Raw genomic sequence first — 16953 nt, forward strand, 5'->3', positions numbered from 1 at the left:
TCCTAGGAGTCTATGAAGAAACAGTTGGTGAGCCACCCATGTCTATCTCTCTAGTTTTATGTATTCCCTAAGACTCCATAACATGTACCAGAAATGCTTACAAAGCATACACAATAAGAGGTATTTCACTTTCTCTTCCTTCCAGTCACAGTCATGGACTTTGTTTATTTTGTTTTAACTTGTTACAAAAGAAGGAGAGAACATCTATGTTCAGGTAATCTGCTCATTGAACTATTAGGAATTATGAACACAAATTGGAGCCTGTTTATGGATAATTCATGAACAAAGAAAAAAGAGCTAAATTCATTGAGTAAATATTCAGAAGAAATAACAGCTGAATGCAATGACTAAAAGATGCTGTAAGAGAGTCAGTCTTGAGCATAGGGAAGCCAGTGATAAAATTCTTACTGACTTCTGTGGGACAAGAATTTAGTTGACAGTATGATTATACTCTTCTTTAATAATTCTGTATGAAATTCAAATTTCAGGCAATTTAAAACAGTTGTTTAGCTTTGCTCATCTAAGAAGCCTAGAATAAAGTCTTCTAAGTGCCAGGGGCCAGATGGTGTAAATTGTAGCTGAAATTTAAATGAATAGTGATTTACACCAGGATCCAGTCCCAGGAGAATAGGTTTGAACTACCATTCTAATTTCATTGTGGTGGTCTCTAGGGGTGAGCATATTGCATGCCTCTTTTACATTCATACTGTTCAACAAAGCCCATCATGTGCTAAATTCAGCCTGAATTATTAAGACCTGGTCCAAATATTCCACAAGCCCTGGCTGGCTGTACAGATGGTTACATCAATTGGTTGCCCCCATGCCATCTTAGATGTGGTGCCGTATGTTCTTTTGCGGCATATGTGTTGCATTTTGTTTGCTTACATAATAAGGTACTCAGCAAAGATAACAAAGACAATGCAAAACATAGCAATAATTGTCAGCAAAAAAAAAAAAAAAAAAACCCCACAAGCCAACAGTGTGGATGGATAGGCTTGTCTGTTGAGGCATTTAATAACATGCTTCTCATAATAATGGTATCTAAACCTTCAGTGTGGCATCCGCATGTCTGTAAGTACAAAATATTAGGTGGAAGAGAAGAAATAGCAGCATTATGAAATAGAAAAGAGAGACGTTTTGAAATGGGTTTCAGAATGACACAGAGAGCCAGAAAACTGAGGAGTGTTTCTACTGTGCAGTACATGCAGTGATATAAAATGATGCTGTATGTAGCGTGTTCAGCACTCTGGGATGTGGTATTAGTACGGATTATTGTTATCAGTCTTGGGACAGTGCAGAGCTGCACTGGGAGAGCCGAACCTGAATTGCAGCATTGGAAATACCATCGCAGAATCTGTAAACAGCATACACTGTTTTCATCCAAAATAAACCATGCACTGCCCACATGCTAGTGAACAGCAGCAGCACAAAATGGGTTAAGTTATATAAGCCCTTTTAGGGAGGGGTGAGGAGTACACTCTATTGGTGTTGCTGTTGCAGCTCAGGTTGATTTAGAATGGATGACAGTGGCCTGGCGCAGGCCCATGACTGAGGAAAGCTGCTTATCCCTCTCTGGGTTGCCATGGAGATGAGCAGGAGGCAGCAGTAGCAGAGAGGCTGTCAGTGAGGGAAATCAGTATCAGGCATCTGTGGGGGTCTGCAGGAGGGGAAGGAGGCAGGATCAGGGACACGGCAGGCAGCAGACATGGACTTGCATTGCGATTGTGCTGAGACTCCGGCAGTTGAACCACCATCCGGGAAGATTAATAAAACTGCTTTCAAATTATTTAAGAGGAGAAAATCTGGGGGCACCCTGCCTAGCATATTCGGGGTGAAAAACAAAGGTGGGGATGGGAAAGGCTCGAGTAAAACTGGGATGGTGAGGAGCAAGACTCACGATGGATTAGCTGATGTTGTGTTGGAAAGCAGCAAGAAGGAAGAATCAAGCGGCGGAGGTGCTGATCAACTGAACAGGGATATAAACACCAGGGCTGTAGCCAGCCTCAATGTTTCATCAAGCAGCTCTGTGGCTAAGTCACACAGTTTCTTCTCTCTGTTGAAGAAGAATGGGAAATCGGAAAATGGCAAGGGAGAGAATGCAGATCAGAGGGCGGGCAGCAGACAAAAGAAAGGACTGAAAGGGATCTTCAGCGGTATGCGGTGGCATAAAAAGGATAAAAATGGCAAGGAGGAAAGGGGGGAAGCATCAGAAATTCAATCCAGCCTTATTATGCCTGGTTCTCTGACCGCCAGCTTGGAATGCATCAAAGAAGAGACACCAAAACCTTTTTCTGAGCCTCAGTATAGCACAGAAGAAATTAATATTGAATTGTCTTGTGATACACATAGTGGAGATATGCACGCCACCGCAGATGAGCCTGAAGTTCGAGATGCTGGGGAACTGCAGAACCATAAAAGCATACAAGAAGAGGATCCTGCTGCCGCTGAAAACCAACATGAGGAGAATCGCCCTGAGCTGCCAGATCCGGGAGTGGAAGAGGTTGGGACTGCGAAGGATACGGCCATAACAGGTGACATTCCAATAAAGACTATTCCCCTTGTTGAATCTGAATGTCTTAGTGGTCAAGAGATGGCAGCAGCCCCTGACCCTTCCTCTATTGATCCACCCTCAGAGCAATCAATAGATCGTATTTGTTTGATGTTTGCTGACGTGACTTCACTGAAAAGCTTTGACTCTCTTACAGGCTGTGGAGATATTATTGCAGACCAGGAGGATGAAGTGGGCAGCAGCAGTGGCGGCTGTGACAAGAGCACTCCAGGGGCCAGCAAGCCAGGAACTTCTAAAAAGAACCCAAACATGGTGGCCTACCAGGGAGGCGGCGAGGAGATGGCAAGCCCAGACCAAGTGGATGACACCTACCTTCAGGAGTTCTGGGATATGTTATCACAAACAGAGGAGCAAGTCCAAGAGATACAGGGAGGAACAAAACAACCTGTGATCAAAAAAGAGAGCAAGTGTGTCGAGGGGGCGCAGGATGGTTTAATGGGGAAACGCATTGGTTTCAACCAGATTCCAGTTCATCTCATCCACAAAGAGGATCAGAAGAACAGGGAAAATGAGCAGCCAGAGGGCATCCCAAACAGTGACGAAGGCTACTGGGATTCCACTACTCCTGGTCCTGAGGAAGATAGCAGCAATAGTGTCCAGAAAGAGAGCATCCCCAGGGACAGCTACAGTGGTGATGCCCTCTATGATCTTTATGCTGATACAGATGAAAACACCACAGGGGTGCCTTCTGATGAAGAAGTCACCTGTGTTTCACGCTCCAAACCTGTCTCTCCGGTAACAACCACATGCTCACTTAAAACACCTGCAAGTTCAGTCAAGGACTCCAAGATACCTATCAGCATTAAACATCTTACATCGCTTCCCACCAGCCATGGAACAGATGCCAGTAACAGCCATCACATTGCACACCATCACCCAACCAAAAGTGAGATTCCCAGAACAAAAATCCCTGTTTCTAAAGTACTTGTACGGCGGGTCAGTAACAGGGGTTTAGCGGGAACGATGGTTAAAGCCACCACATTCCAGGACAGTGCTAAAAAATAGTTAAACAAGATCTGGAGACAAAGACAGACAGTGAGTTAGAGGCGGGAAAGTCTTTATAGGAAAACACATAAAAATGTTTGCATCACCTACAGAAAGGCACCTAAAAGGGCCCCGTAAGTGTATTCTGGGGGCTAGCACTTCTAAAGCTTGTCTTGATATACAGTATATATAAATACAAAAATGTCAAATTCTTTTCAAGCACTTTTTAAAATTTGTATCTTTTTTTCTGAAGCACTAAACACTTAGGAGGTCACTTTTACATGCCTTTGTGGAAGCTGGGACTTTGATTATAAACATAAAACGAGCATCTCCCCTAATGCAAATTAGTGCCATGAGTTCTTCAAGGGGACAGAAATACAGAAAGAGATGAACAAGAGGAATTCTCCAATACACTTAGCTTTTATTGTTTTTTATTGTTGTTGTTTTTGCTTACATTGAAAAATGATGTCTGCTCTACAATTATGTAGGAAAATGCCAAGAAAAAAACAACCAAACAGGTAATTATTTACCTGATGTACATACAGCAGTGCTGGTCAGCAGCAGACTCAACTTATTTGTGTCCGGTAGCTAATTAATGAGTTAAGTGGATTTCTATAACTAGAAGAGATATTTTTGTTTGTTTGTCTGTTTTGTTTTGGATCTGTTACAATATAAATGGATAACAGAGACATCTGGCAAAGTTCAGATGTTTACTTCAATATTTGTCTGATGCATAAAAACCAGGTTCAGGGAATCATTTTACTAAAAGCCAATATATACACAACTTTCACATTTATACAATAAATTACTCTTCATGTGTAAATACATATTTTAACAGTTTTATTCAATGCTACAAATATTTTATATAAAAATGTTTGTCTGTATTATCTAGAGTTTAAGCAAAAGTTAGTTTTTATAGATAGATGATTTTACAATTCTAAAATTATGGAACTTCCTTTAAGTACCTTAAACTAGAGCAAAACTCTCTTTTATATGGGCTTTTGCTTCCCCAGATAAACAAGTTTATTATGCTTTTTATTATGATTTTATTAGAGTGATGTATTCATTCTGCCAGAGCCAATGTTCTGCCAGCATTGCCATTGCAGACCTCTAATTTACTTTGTGCTCAAAGCTGGCTGAGAAGAAACCAGAATAGAAATACATTTTTAAATTATTATTTTAAAAATCTATAAAATCAGTTTTGACTGTTTAAAGACAATTTTGGGTTTTCAGTTTCAGTCTTAATAATTTCCATATGATTTTACTTTTAGCAAGAAAAGTGATGTAGTAGGCTAGCGATCCAGGAAATAGCCAGACAACCTGGGTACTAGGAAAAAATTATGAATGGCCGAGATGTTTTTTGAAAAGTGGCTACTGTACATGGGCATTGATAACATTTCAAAGAAATTTCATGAAGATTTTATAATGTGCCTAAAGACATATTTTCATGATATTCTAAAACAGCTTCACTGGTCATTTAAGTCTGATGGGTAAATACTATGTATTTACAAAATATTTTAAAATCTGTATTTAGTCAACAGACTGCAAGTGATGTGAAGGTGATGTTTCAATGAATCTGGAAATACACATTTAAAAAAAATTATAAAAACATTATGTAGAGAATCCTAAATTTATGTAAGTGAATCTTACATGACAGTTTGCTTAATCTCCTTTTAATAAAAGAGAAAATGATATACAAAATATAAATTTTAAAGAATATTAAGGTTGTAACTTGAACTGTGAAAAGTTAGGAAATATTGTACAATATTAAGAGTCCAATTGTTCCTTCATTTACATGAGTGCAGCTACTATTGGTATCACTTGGTGTTGCCCATGTAGCTAATAAGGGTAAAATTGAGATGTAGCTTTGAAATAGTCTCTTGACCTAATACTGACTTGCATAACTCCATTGGTGGAAAAGTTATCCTTTTCATTCAATTTCCTAGCTTTATTGGTTTGTGTCACAACCTCAATATATTTGAAAGAAGTTTATTTTTAATGTAATTTCTTCATAATGTATATGTGGATGGTTGCAGCCATATCCACTCACACATACAAGCTGTATATATGCATGAATAGGCATACATGTACTGTACATGCACACAGATTAACATGCGCGTTCGTGCATACACACACTCACGCAAACAATACCAGGCATGTACATTCCTATGCACAGACTGAGGGGACAGACAGTAAATCTATCTCAAAATGTGTTGGCAATTATTTTCTTTGCCTGAGAAAGCGATTTGCATTTGACCTGACTGTACTTGTATTTTTAGAAGCTAAAGTTCTCAAAAGGATGGATGGAATTTTAATGCTAGTCATGAAACTAACAGTCCTTCTGTTTTCCCCCTCCCCACATCTGATTGTAATGATCATGTTGTTCTTTGCATGATGATTATACAGAAAATTCATGTTGTCCTTTTTGTGTTAAGGACAAATTGTATAGAAGGAATTTATAAGGATCTGAAAGTTGAGATGGAGAGAGGATGTTGTGCATTAATGACATACTTTAAAGAGGGAAGAGTGGATAGCAGCAGATGTATGTCATTTAAAACACTAGCAGAAACAACTTACCACCTATACAGTACTTGTCTGTGGCAATTTTTCTTCATATACATTTTGTTTGCATTGTGGCCTGTTTGTAGCAAGAAACAGTAGAATACTTTTAATTAGTCCCCTCATACTTGTAACTAACAACCACCACCGTTAAAATATTTTGCCTTTCCTTCATTTTCTCTCTCTATTTCATTTCTATCCTTTTTTACTCCTCTTGCTGCATGCTAGCTGGCAAATACAATCTAAACAGCTACTCTCCGGCAAGGAGATCTGAAGCTTTCATGTGGGAAGAGCGCTCAGGGTGGGAGGGGTACCTGCATAGCCTCTATTTTCCTACAGAGACTAGGTACTAATCACTTTCTCAAGCTTTATGCCCTATACCTAATGTAAGTAGGTTTAGCAAATCTGTTAATGATTAATTTGACTGCTTGCAATTAACAAAGGACAATCATATCTTTAAAAGGAAAATGGGAAAGTAACTTTTAGAGGGTGTCAGTATTTTGTACCATAACACAGTGGCATTGATTCAGGAGTAAGAGCAGTGGCTGTGTGGGAGTGAAGAAACTGAAACACATGTTAATACTTAAATTAGCTCTAATTTTTTATTCACAAAATTCAGAGTAGTTTTTAAGCCAGTTATGTTTTTTTAATGTCAAAAGTTAACAATCTGAAATTTAATAGTTACCAGGATTTGTTTTTATTATAATAGAAATATATTTGTATGTTATAACTTCACACATGGCCTAAAACAAAGCACTAAAAGGCAGTTCAAAAAGCTTTTTTAAAATGTACATTTAATTCCTTTAAGTCACATGTAAAGGACACTGATATGCTTAATGACTGAAAAATGGATGACTTCTTGGATTTAATGGGTTGAAACATAAAGAAGTAAGAGTATTGGAGCCATTCTGTAGTGATTTTTGCCTTTTAATTTGTGATATTATTGTATTTAAAGCAAACGTTTTTATAGCCTTGGTGGTTATCAAGGTAAAAATGATCTTCCAGTTTCCAAAGATACCAATCTTCTTCAATGTCATGGTTTTTATTTCTTAAAGAACACTTTGTTTAGAATTTTTCTTGGGATTTTGCTGTATAGTTATCACCTTGTACCTAACACATAAAACATTTTATAGAACAGGTCTTGGCATTTAGTGTATATACTCTTTGCACTTTCAGGTCATTACTGGTAAATTTTGTATGTCCCTAGGATATTTCTATATATTGCATAATATTTTATAGTTTCCTATGGTATCTTTCAGTGGTCTGTGTTTCTTTGCTAATTATCAGCACAGAAAATCTTTGTTTAGGAGCATGATATGCTGTCTTTTGTGGACTTATTTTGTCACAAAAGAAGCAAAGTTTGCTGTCCTATAGGTGTGGTCTGCAATTGAAACAAAGGGATTTATTTTCTTCTTTGTATACATGTACCACTCCCATCGACAGTAATAGCATTTGAACATATGCAGCAGATTTCAGAGGAGATGACCACACCTACTAAGGTGAATCCATATTCACTGTTACTTCATCGATCATCTTTCTCACTCACTATGAACATCTCTGCTACCATTTAGGATTATTGATGACCAAATCTGAAGACTTCTGTGTGTAAACTTATCCTATAGAAATGCATTCTCTGATTATTTTTTAATGAATTATGCTAAATTATTTATCTAGGCTAAAATAATATTGCACCAAAGTTTTCAAAATGTCAGATTCAGATGGCATTTTCAGGAAAGTGCTTAAGTACATATGAGCCAAATTACCAAGCTTTTGCTTAGCAAAGCAAAACTCTAGTTGGTTTTTAAATTTATGGCACTGCCAGAGCTTGCATCTCAATGGGAGCCATTGATTTGCTATATGGCCCCTCTCTGAAGCTTTTTTGCCTGCTGTAATAGACTGCTTTTGAAAAGGCTTTTTATTGTGTTAATGGCATGAAGGAGACAGTTCTCTGCAACAATAACCATTTATAAGACAAATAGTATAGGATCTAACAGCAAATATACTGGATTTTGAGCAAGGTGGCCTAGAAATTTATTTTCATGGCCATTGATATGAAATGCTACTTCTTTTCAACTCTTGGAAAAACACAGTAATACCAGCTGAAGGATGCTACAGAACTAAGTCCCTGGCAGAGATTACACATGACAGTTGCTGCAATTTTTCTTCCATTTATTCATTCAGTTGACATAACCCATTTTCTCATGCAGAACTGTACAACAGTTAACAGTAAGTGCTCCCTAAATGGGCACTTTCTTTCTGTTCAAAGGTGAACGTTTCAAGATTATACAGATAGCTGCAGTCCTCTATATTGGTGTATTAATATTTCCCTTGATCTTAATGCAAAACACATTTTTTAATTGTTTTTCCATCTTGAAAGGCAGACACTTCAGAGCTTGACCCCAATTCTTAGCATGTCCAAAATGCAGCCAGTACAATGATTGCTATACTTAATGATGGCAGACATAACACCAGATCCAGGCAAGTGCAGTAAATCCTGTGTGCTGTCTGTCATGTCACTGCCCGTGTTTTGTATTTGTTAACCCAGTATGTTTTCCCTTTTAACATTAATTGCAATTTCAACAGTAAAATCTGTTTTTTGCAAAAACAAGATGTTGGTTTTGGATTGTAAGGACCAAACAGGTTTTAATTACTTTGGACTATGCTTCATTAAAATGATCACCATTTCAGCACCAAACCATTTCAACTGGATTTTCTATGCTGATGCACCATGTCTTTGAGTATATTTATGAGAGGCCATGAACATCTGCACAGATGCCCTGTGAATCAGCTCTGGCCCCATGGATGGCCCCCTTGTTTTCCCAATAACTCAGCTTTTCCTCCCTTAGTTGCTTTTGGGACTCACAATTTTTTTTTGTTTAATTTCTGTGGGAGAAAAGGCAGATGATGTGCATCTCTCATGCCCCTGTCCTGCCCACTCCTCTGTTGCCTACTCTACTACTTCCCAGTATGGAGCTGAGAGGGCAGGATGTCTGAACTTCCCTTCCTTGTGAAAGAAAAGAGTGTCTGGTGTGAAGGTTTTCCTCCATATGTGAACTGAGGGAGCATGAGCTGGCTCATTGCACTAGCACTACCGTTAATGATAAAATATTCACTCAAACTACGAGCCAAATCCAGCTGACTTCCTTGCTGATGAAAGTACAACAGATCTAGTGAAGCCTTAGCTGATGATAACTGTAGTATATTTTTAGTTGTCTTGTGAAGGGAATGGAACTGCTTGGGCCAGAAAGATAAGCAGTACCATTCCCTTTACAAGACAAAATGTAGCTTTAACATGTCTATTTCCACAAACCTAGTACCGCTCAAAGACATTCTCCTGCATTTCAATCCTCTTTAAAAAAAATTATAAAAACAATAGGGCTATAGATCAGTGACTATGGTGGAGTGTTCTACTTTAGAATGGATTGAACAATATGGGTTGAGAATAGAAGTTGCTATGTAAATACATGTAAAAGGTCAGAGATACATCAAATCAAAATTAAACCACAGCTGACAAACTCAGGAATATGACATTGTTCTGGCATTGCAGTATAAACAGTGTGTCTCTATTTTTCAAGAATAATAGTGAAGATAGGTGCTCAGTTATATCAACATAAAATCAGAGACACTCCAGTGGTCTGGCCCAGACTATAATACCCAGGTACCCAGTACATAATACGTCATCCCTCACTGCATTCAGAGAAATATTTTGTATGGTGCTACTCAGTATGAGTAAAGGTATCAGAATCTGGTGAGCTAGATTTGTGCCATTGTATCCTTCAGTAGAATTTTACTCCAAAGATCTGCTAGTTTTGAAGCTTGCAGCTTTCATAAACCATGGAATGTGCTGGCTCCTAAAAGTTACACTGCTGTGATGTGGAACATATACTAATCCAATGCTAGGAAAAATATTTTTGATTATAAATTAAAAAGAAAACCAACAGATTAGTGAGAAGAAAAATAAATCTAATAACATTGTAGTAATAAGCAATGGTGTTAATCTTTCATCACAGCCAGTCTCGATTTATATATCAGTAGCATGACTGGGGGCAAAAGTGGGTAAAAATATTCAGCACGATAGCTGACAAAAATAATGCTGAAAAGTGGTTTCTTACATGCTAAATTGCACAGATTCAACTGTTGTAAAACGTTCATTTTTTAAATGAGAGATGTTACACCTGGCACCATTTTAACTGCAGGTTTTCCCATTAGTATTTGTGTTGAGCCATCTCCAGTGAAATAACATATGGCCTATTCAATATGATAAGAAAGAAAAACCAAAACTCCACACTTCGTTTAATTCACCAGTTTTCTGAGAATCTAGTAAACTCACATTCACCAACTTGTTTGAGCAGAGAAAGTAAAAGCTTAGAAGGTCTTTAGGTGGCATTTTTATAGACTGTTACAAGATCCGCTTCCACTTAAACTTTGAAAAATACTTCTCTCCAACTGTTAAAGAACTTGTTAAAAATATAACAAATAGCAATAGATGTTTTTTCCCCCAAAAGTTAAATGGGATAGATTAATCAATGTTTATATTTTTAATCTTGTAAATATTTATTTTGGGTACTCTGTATCTGTATTGGCACTGACTCTGGTGTTTGCTTATGTACCATTGTGAATGTTGGTGGTTTTGGTAGTCACCCTTCTAACGAATGTAAGGAACTCTGATGAACTGCACTTTTCTTCTTTCATTAAAAACCTTAATGTGAAAAAAATCCACTGTCATGTTAGATGTCATGATTAATGCAATTAATAAATTAAGTTGTTACTTTTCATTATTGTTGTCCCAATTACTGATAGCAGTGACATATTCATTGAATTGGAAAATACTATGCTTTTGAAAACAAGACATGGCAAGTAATGTCCCCAAGATAACTGAAAATGACACACTCATGATAAAAATATTTGTTTTTAATATATAAATACCTTCACATACAATAATAGACAAAACTTTGATGAAACTAACTTTTCAAAAAATTGCTAAAAACTTGAAAATGTTTTTAAAAAACAAATTAATTTTGAGCCCACCTGTTTTGTTGGTTAAGCTTTTTCCCCTTTTATATTACTGGGATGATGGAAGTAGATTAGCCAGTTTCATTTTTATTTCAAGTCGATTTTACTTCCTGGTTCTCTATTGTTAGCACTATGATAACCCCATGTGAATTGCAAAGGGTGTGTGGAAACACAAGTCAAAAACCATTCCTATTGATATCATTTTAAAAAACTATCAGAAATATTGTTAATAATAAAACTAATGATAAGTAATATTTGCTGTAGGCAGAGCTGGGCAGAATTTTTTCAGTTAATTGGGGTTTTTTTTTTACCAAAAAATGCATGTTTTTAGGACTCAAAACTACTTGTCAATTTGGGTTGAATTAGTTGATTTTGGTTGAATTTTTTTCTAAAGTGTCAAAATGTTTCAGTTTGACATTTTCATTTTGAAAATTTTATTCTGAAAGTGACACAATTTTGTTTTAAATGTTCAATTTGAGATAGTATTTTTATTTCAAATTTGGACAATTAAAAAAGGGTAAAAAAAACACCAAGGACATCCAAATCAAAATGAAAAACATGAAAAAATCATTTCAAGTCAGCTTGGAAAGTTTGGTTAATTCAAAACTAATTTATGTAGAGCTTTTCTATTTGGTGAAATTTTTTTAAAAAGGTTTCATTCAAATTTGAACCAGATCTTTTAACATTTTTATATATTTGTTTGGTCTCCATTATTCATTCAGCTCTTGCTGTAGGCTTCTTCCAAACTTAAATTCCAGACTGACCTAGTGCTTCTTTAAAGTGACACCTTATCTTCATTTACTCAGCAAATGAGTAGTCTGTTTTAGAAAGAGCTACTTATTACTCAATGGCAGCAATTTATATTTGCATCAGTAATGTGATCATTATCATAGAATCATAGAATACTAGGACTGGAAGGGACCTCGAGAGGTCATCGAGTCCAGTCCCCTGCCCCCATGACAGGATCAAATACTGCCTAGACCATCCCTTATAGATATTTATCTAACCTACTCTTAAATATCTCCAGAGATGGAGATTCCACAACCTCCCTGGGCAATTTATTCCAGTGTCTGACTACCCTGACAGTTAGGAACTTTTTCCTAATGTCCAACCTAAACCTCCCTTGCTGCAGTTTAAGCCCATTGCTTCTTGTTCTATCCTCAGAGGCCAAGATGAACAAGTTTTCTCCCTCCTCCTTATGACACCCTTTTAGATATCTGAAAATGGCTATCATGTCCCCTCTCAATCTTCTCTTTTCTAAACTAAACAAACCCAATTTCTTCAGTCTTCCCTCATAGGTCATGTTCTCTAGACCTTTAATCATTCTCGTTGCTCTTCTCTGGACCCTCTTCAATTTCTTCACATCTTTCTCGAAATCCGATGCCCAGAACTGGACACAATACTCCAACTGAGACCTAACCAGCGCAGAGTAGAGCGGAAGAATGACTTCTCGTGTCTTGCTCACAACACACCTGTTAATGCATCCCAGAATCATGTTTGCTTTCTTTGCAACAGCATCACACTGCTGACTCATATTCAACTTGTGGTCCACTATAACCCCTAGATCCCTTTCTGCCATACTCCTTTCCAGACAGTCACTTCCCATTCTGTATGTATGAAACTGATTGTTTCTTCCTAAGTGGAGCACTTTGCATTTGTCTTTATTAAACTTCATCCTATTTACCTCAGACCATTTCTCCAATTTGTCCAGGTCATTTTCAATTATGACCCTATCCTCCAGATTAGTCGCAACCCCTCCCAGCTTGGTATCATCTGCAAACGTAATAAGCATACTTTCTATACCAATATATAAATCGTTGATGAAAATATTGAACAGAGCTGGTCCCAAAACAGACCCCTGCGGAACCCCACTTGTTATGCCTTTTCAGCAGGATTGTGAACCATTAATAACTACTCTCTGAGTACAGTTATCCAGCCAGTTATGCACCCACCTTATAGTAGTCCCATCTAAGTTGTATTTACCTAGTTTATTGATAAGAATATCATGCGAGACCGTATCAAACGCTTTATCAAAGTCTAGGTATACCACATCCACCGCTTCTCCCTTATCCACAAGACTCGTTATCCTATTAAAGAAAGCTATCAGATTGGTTTGACACTATTTGTTCTTTACAATCCATGCTGGCTGTTCCCTATCACCTTGCCACATTCTGTGTTTATAGATGATTTCCTTAATTACTTGCTCCGTTATCTTCCCTGGCACAGAAGTTAAACTAACTGGTCTGTAGTTTCCTGGGTTGTTCTTATTTCCCTTTTTATAAATGGGCACTATATTTGCCCTTTTCCAGTCTTCTGGAATCTCTCCCGTTTCTCATGATTTTCCAAACATGATAGCTAGAGGCTCAGATACCTCCTCTATCAGCTCCTTGAGTATTCTAGGATGCATTTCATCAGTCCCTGGTGACTTGCAGGCATCTAACTTTTCTAGGTGATTTTTTACTTGTTCTTTTTTTATTTTACCTTCTAAACTTCCCCCCTTCCCACTAACATTCACTATGTTAGGCATTCCTTCAGACTTCTTGGTGAAGACCGAAACAATGAAATCATTGAACATCTCTTCCATTTCCAAGTTTCCTGTTACTGTTTCTCACTCCTCACTGACCAGTGGGCCTACCCTCTCCTTGGTCTTCCTCTTGCTTCTTTACTGGATTAAACAGTACTTTCCTTTCATACCTCAAGCAATCACTGAACTTGCTTGTTCAGGTTTTGAAATATTGATTTGATTAGAATAAGAACCTGAACACTCTTTTCTGAAGTTTCCAGTAAGTGTATTAACAAGTCACTGTATAATTAGAAAAGAATAAAACCCATCAAGACAAATAGCCTGCTATGATACATAGATTCATAGACTCCAAGGCCAGAAGGGAACATTATGATTGTCTAGTCAAAGCTCCTGTATAATACAAGCTATAGAACTTCCAGCACATAATTCCGAAAGCAGATCTTTTGGAAAAATATCCAGTCTTGATTTAAGAATGGTAAGCTGGCCCTGGGTAATTACTCTCTCTGTTTAAAACATATGCCTCTTTCCATTTGGAAATAGATCAAGCTCCTTCAGTCTGTCACTGTAAGACAGGCTGTCTAATCCTTTAATAATTCTTGTAGTTCTTCTCTGAACTATCTCCAATTTATAAAGTGTCCTTCTTGAACTATGAACACTAGGGCTGGACACAGTATTCTAGCAGCAGCCACACCAGGGCCAAGAATAGAGGTAAAACAACTTCTCTACTCCTACTCAAGATTCCCCTGTTTATGCATCCAATAATAGCTTAAGCCCCTTTGGCCACATTGCTGCACAGGTTGTTCATGTCCACCTGTTTATCCATCACATGATTTTCAGTTCATATGAAGAGCTTCTTCTTGCATAACAAGAGTTGTGTATAAAAAGCTCAGTGTAAAAATGATGAGCAGAACAGGAAGTGCAAGTTAACTTGATCCTGCGTTCATAAGAGTGCTGCTCCCCTACTGGACAGTGGTATAATAAAACCTAAGAGGTCAATATGTAGCTAAGCTTCTCATCTGTACAATAAGGCACATATTCATGTCCATGCTGCCTCACCCGCCCATTTCTCAAATCCACCACACCCTTCCTTTTTTGTCATGTGCACGTGGGAAGAAAAGAACGGGCAAATAGATTACCTGAGACTTAAAGCTGCTCAGTGCAGATGATTGCCTAGTGGCTACCTAATTTGTGCCTATATGTAGCTGTCACTGTCTTTTGTGCTGGAGTAGGGCAACCTTGCTTCACAAAGACTCCAGCTGAGTGACTCTCAGACACACTATTAATGGAGCAGTGTGTTCAACAAAACCAGATTAAAAAGCCAGAGGAGTGGGGCTGCCAGCCACCTCAGGCTCTGGGGCAAGGCTTGTGGGGGTCCCATCTCTGTGCCCCCAGAAGGGATGGGGTCTCGGGCAGAAGGGGTAGGACAGTGAGTCTCCCTTCAGCCCTCAGAACCCTGTGCAGTGCCCAGCATGGTGCTCTGACACACTGGTGGCAATTCAAAGGGGCATGGTGCTCTGGCTGCCGCCGCTGCCACAGTAACTCTCAGCATTGGCGAACAGCTCCACCCCCATTCGAATTGCCAGGCCCCAAGGCAACTGCTCCCTTTGCCCCTCCCCCGCTTGTCGGCAGGCCCAAGCCAGAGGGAACAGTTGTGAATAAACCTGTGGAGAAGAAGTAGCAATAGAACCAAAAGGCCTGGATGGAGACTAAATTCTAATGTAATAAGACTGACTGTTTATTATTGAGCTAATAGAATCATAGACTACTAGAACTGGAAGGAACCTCAAGAGATCATCAAGTCCATTCCCCTGCCCTCATAGCAGGACCAAATACCAGATCATCCCTGACAGGTATGTGTCTAACCTGCTATTAAAAATTTCCAATGGTGGAGATTCCATAACCCCCCATTCTGGTGCTTACCCACCCTGAACTGTTAGGAAGTTTTTCCTAATGTCCAGCCTAGACCTCCCTTGCTGCAGTTTAAGTCCATTGCTTCTTTCCTTATCTTCAGAGGCTTAGGAGAATATTTTCTCACTCTCCTTGTAACACCCCTTCCCTGTGAAATAAATGAAGAAATCCCTAATCCAGTGCATCTCCAAAGTTTTGGTGGATTGTGCTCCTGGAAAATGGAACCCAAAGTACTTGCTAGTAGGAAAGATGGCCTGAAAGTGCAATGGTGATCCTTTTTTCGAAGTATCAGTGGAAGCTGTTTGCTGCATCCGCTCTGCAAACATGGCTAATAAATTAAAGAAAACGTTCTCAGCCCTAATAAACCCTTGCTGGGTCTCAGATCCTGGGCTCCAGCCCAAGCGAGAACAATCCACACTGCTCTTTTTAGCCACATGGGTTGAATTAGTTGACCTGCACTCTGAGACTCTCTGCTGGGGTTTTTATTCTATTGCGTAGCTGCACTCTCGGAGAGCAAGGTGGAAGTGCATGTGGTTTGGGAGGAGTGGATGATTCTTTTGTTCTGTGGTGGTTAGAGTAGAGCCGTGGTCCCCAACACGGTGCCCGCGGGCGCCATGGCGCCCACGGAGGCATTTGTCTGCGCCCGCCAAGTGCTCAGGGCTGGCTTGGCCCCGGGCACGTGGTGCATGCGCGGTGCCGGAGCCGGAGCCGGCCCCGGGTGCGTGGCGCACGGTGAGTGCCGGCCCCGGGGGCACCGCGGATTGACCCCCCCGCGGCGCATGGGGGGGGAGAGAGCGCCAGCACCGGCCCCAGGCGCGCGGCGCTTTGGGGAGAGCACTAGCGCTGGCCCCGGGCGTGCGGCGCTTGGGGAAGGGGGGGGGGGAGAGAGCGCCAGCGCCGGCCCCGGGAATGCGGCTATGGGGGGGGCCCTGCTCGGGGGGGGGGGCCGCCCCCCGGGCGCCCGGCGGGCGAATGGCCACGCCCCCTGGCGCCCGGCAACCCCAAATGGTTGGGGACCACTGGAGTAGAGAGTGGTATTTGACGGGGCCTCACTGTGAGAAGGCAGGCCTGGTGCAGAAGTATTTCTGGGGGAGGGGAGCAGAGGCTGAGCCATTGCTGCGAAGGTGGCCAGACATCCAGTTTTCAACTGGAACATATGGTTGAAAAAAGACCCTGGTGGTTTCACTCGGACAGGGTGAGGTCAGAGGAGAACCCTTGGGGCGGCTTCCCAGAGGGCTGAGAAGGCCACTGCCACTCCCCTTCTTGTTCTCTGGGGTTGCTCACCACCCAGTCCTGCTGGGCCAGCTTCCTGGTCTCCCCCAGCCAAGGCCCCAAGCTGAGATCACTGTCTCCCCGAGAAGCAGTACAGACACTGAACATCTTCAGGTCCAAGGAG

General features: G+C 40.0%; 1 protein-coding gene across 1 annotated transcript; it reads left to right on the forward strand.

Annotated features, from left to right (window-relative positions):
* Nucleotides 1-1645: 1645 nt before the first annotated feature.
* Nucleotides 1646-10831, forward strand: AMER2 (APC membrane recruitment protein 2). Its single transcript, XM_006138892.4, has 2 exons — nucleotides 1646-2531; nucleotides 2706-10831. Exons 1-2 carry the CDS (start codon nucleotides 1706-1708, stop codon nucleotides 3572-3574), a joined length of 1695 nt encoding a protein of 564 aa, XP_006138954.2. The 5' UTR covers nucleotides 1646-1705; the 3' UTR covers nucleotides 3575-10831.
* Nucleotides 10832-16953: the final 6122 nt, after the last annotated feature.

The sequence above is a fragment of the Pelodiscus sinensis genome, chromosome 1, assembly GCF_049634645.1.
Source record: "Pelodiscus sinensis isolate JC-2024 chromosome 1, ASM4963464v1, whole genome shotgun sequence".
Taxonomy (NCBI): domain Eukaryota; kingdom Metazoa; phylum Chordata; order Testudines; family Trionychidae; genus Pelodiscus; species Pelodiscus sinensis.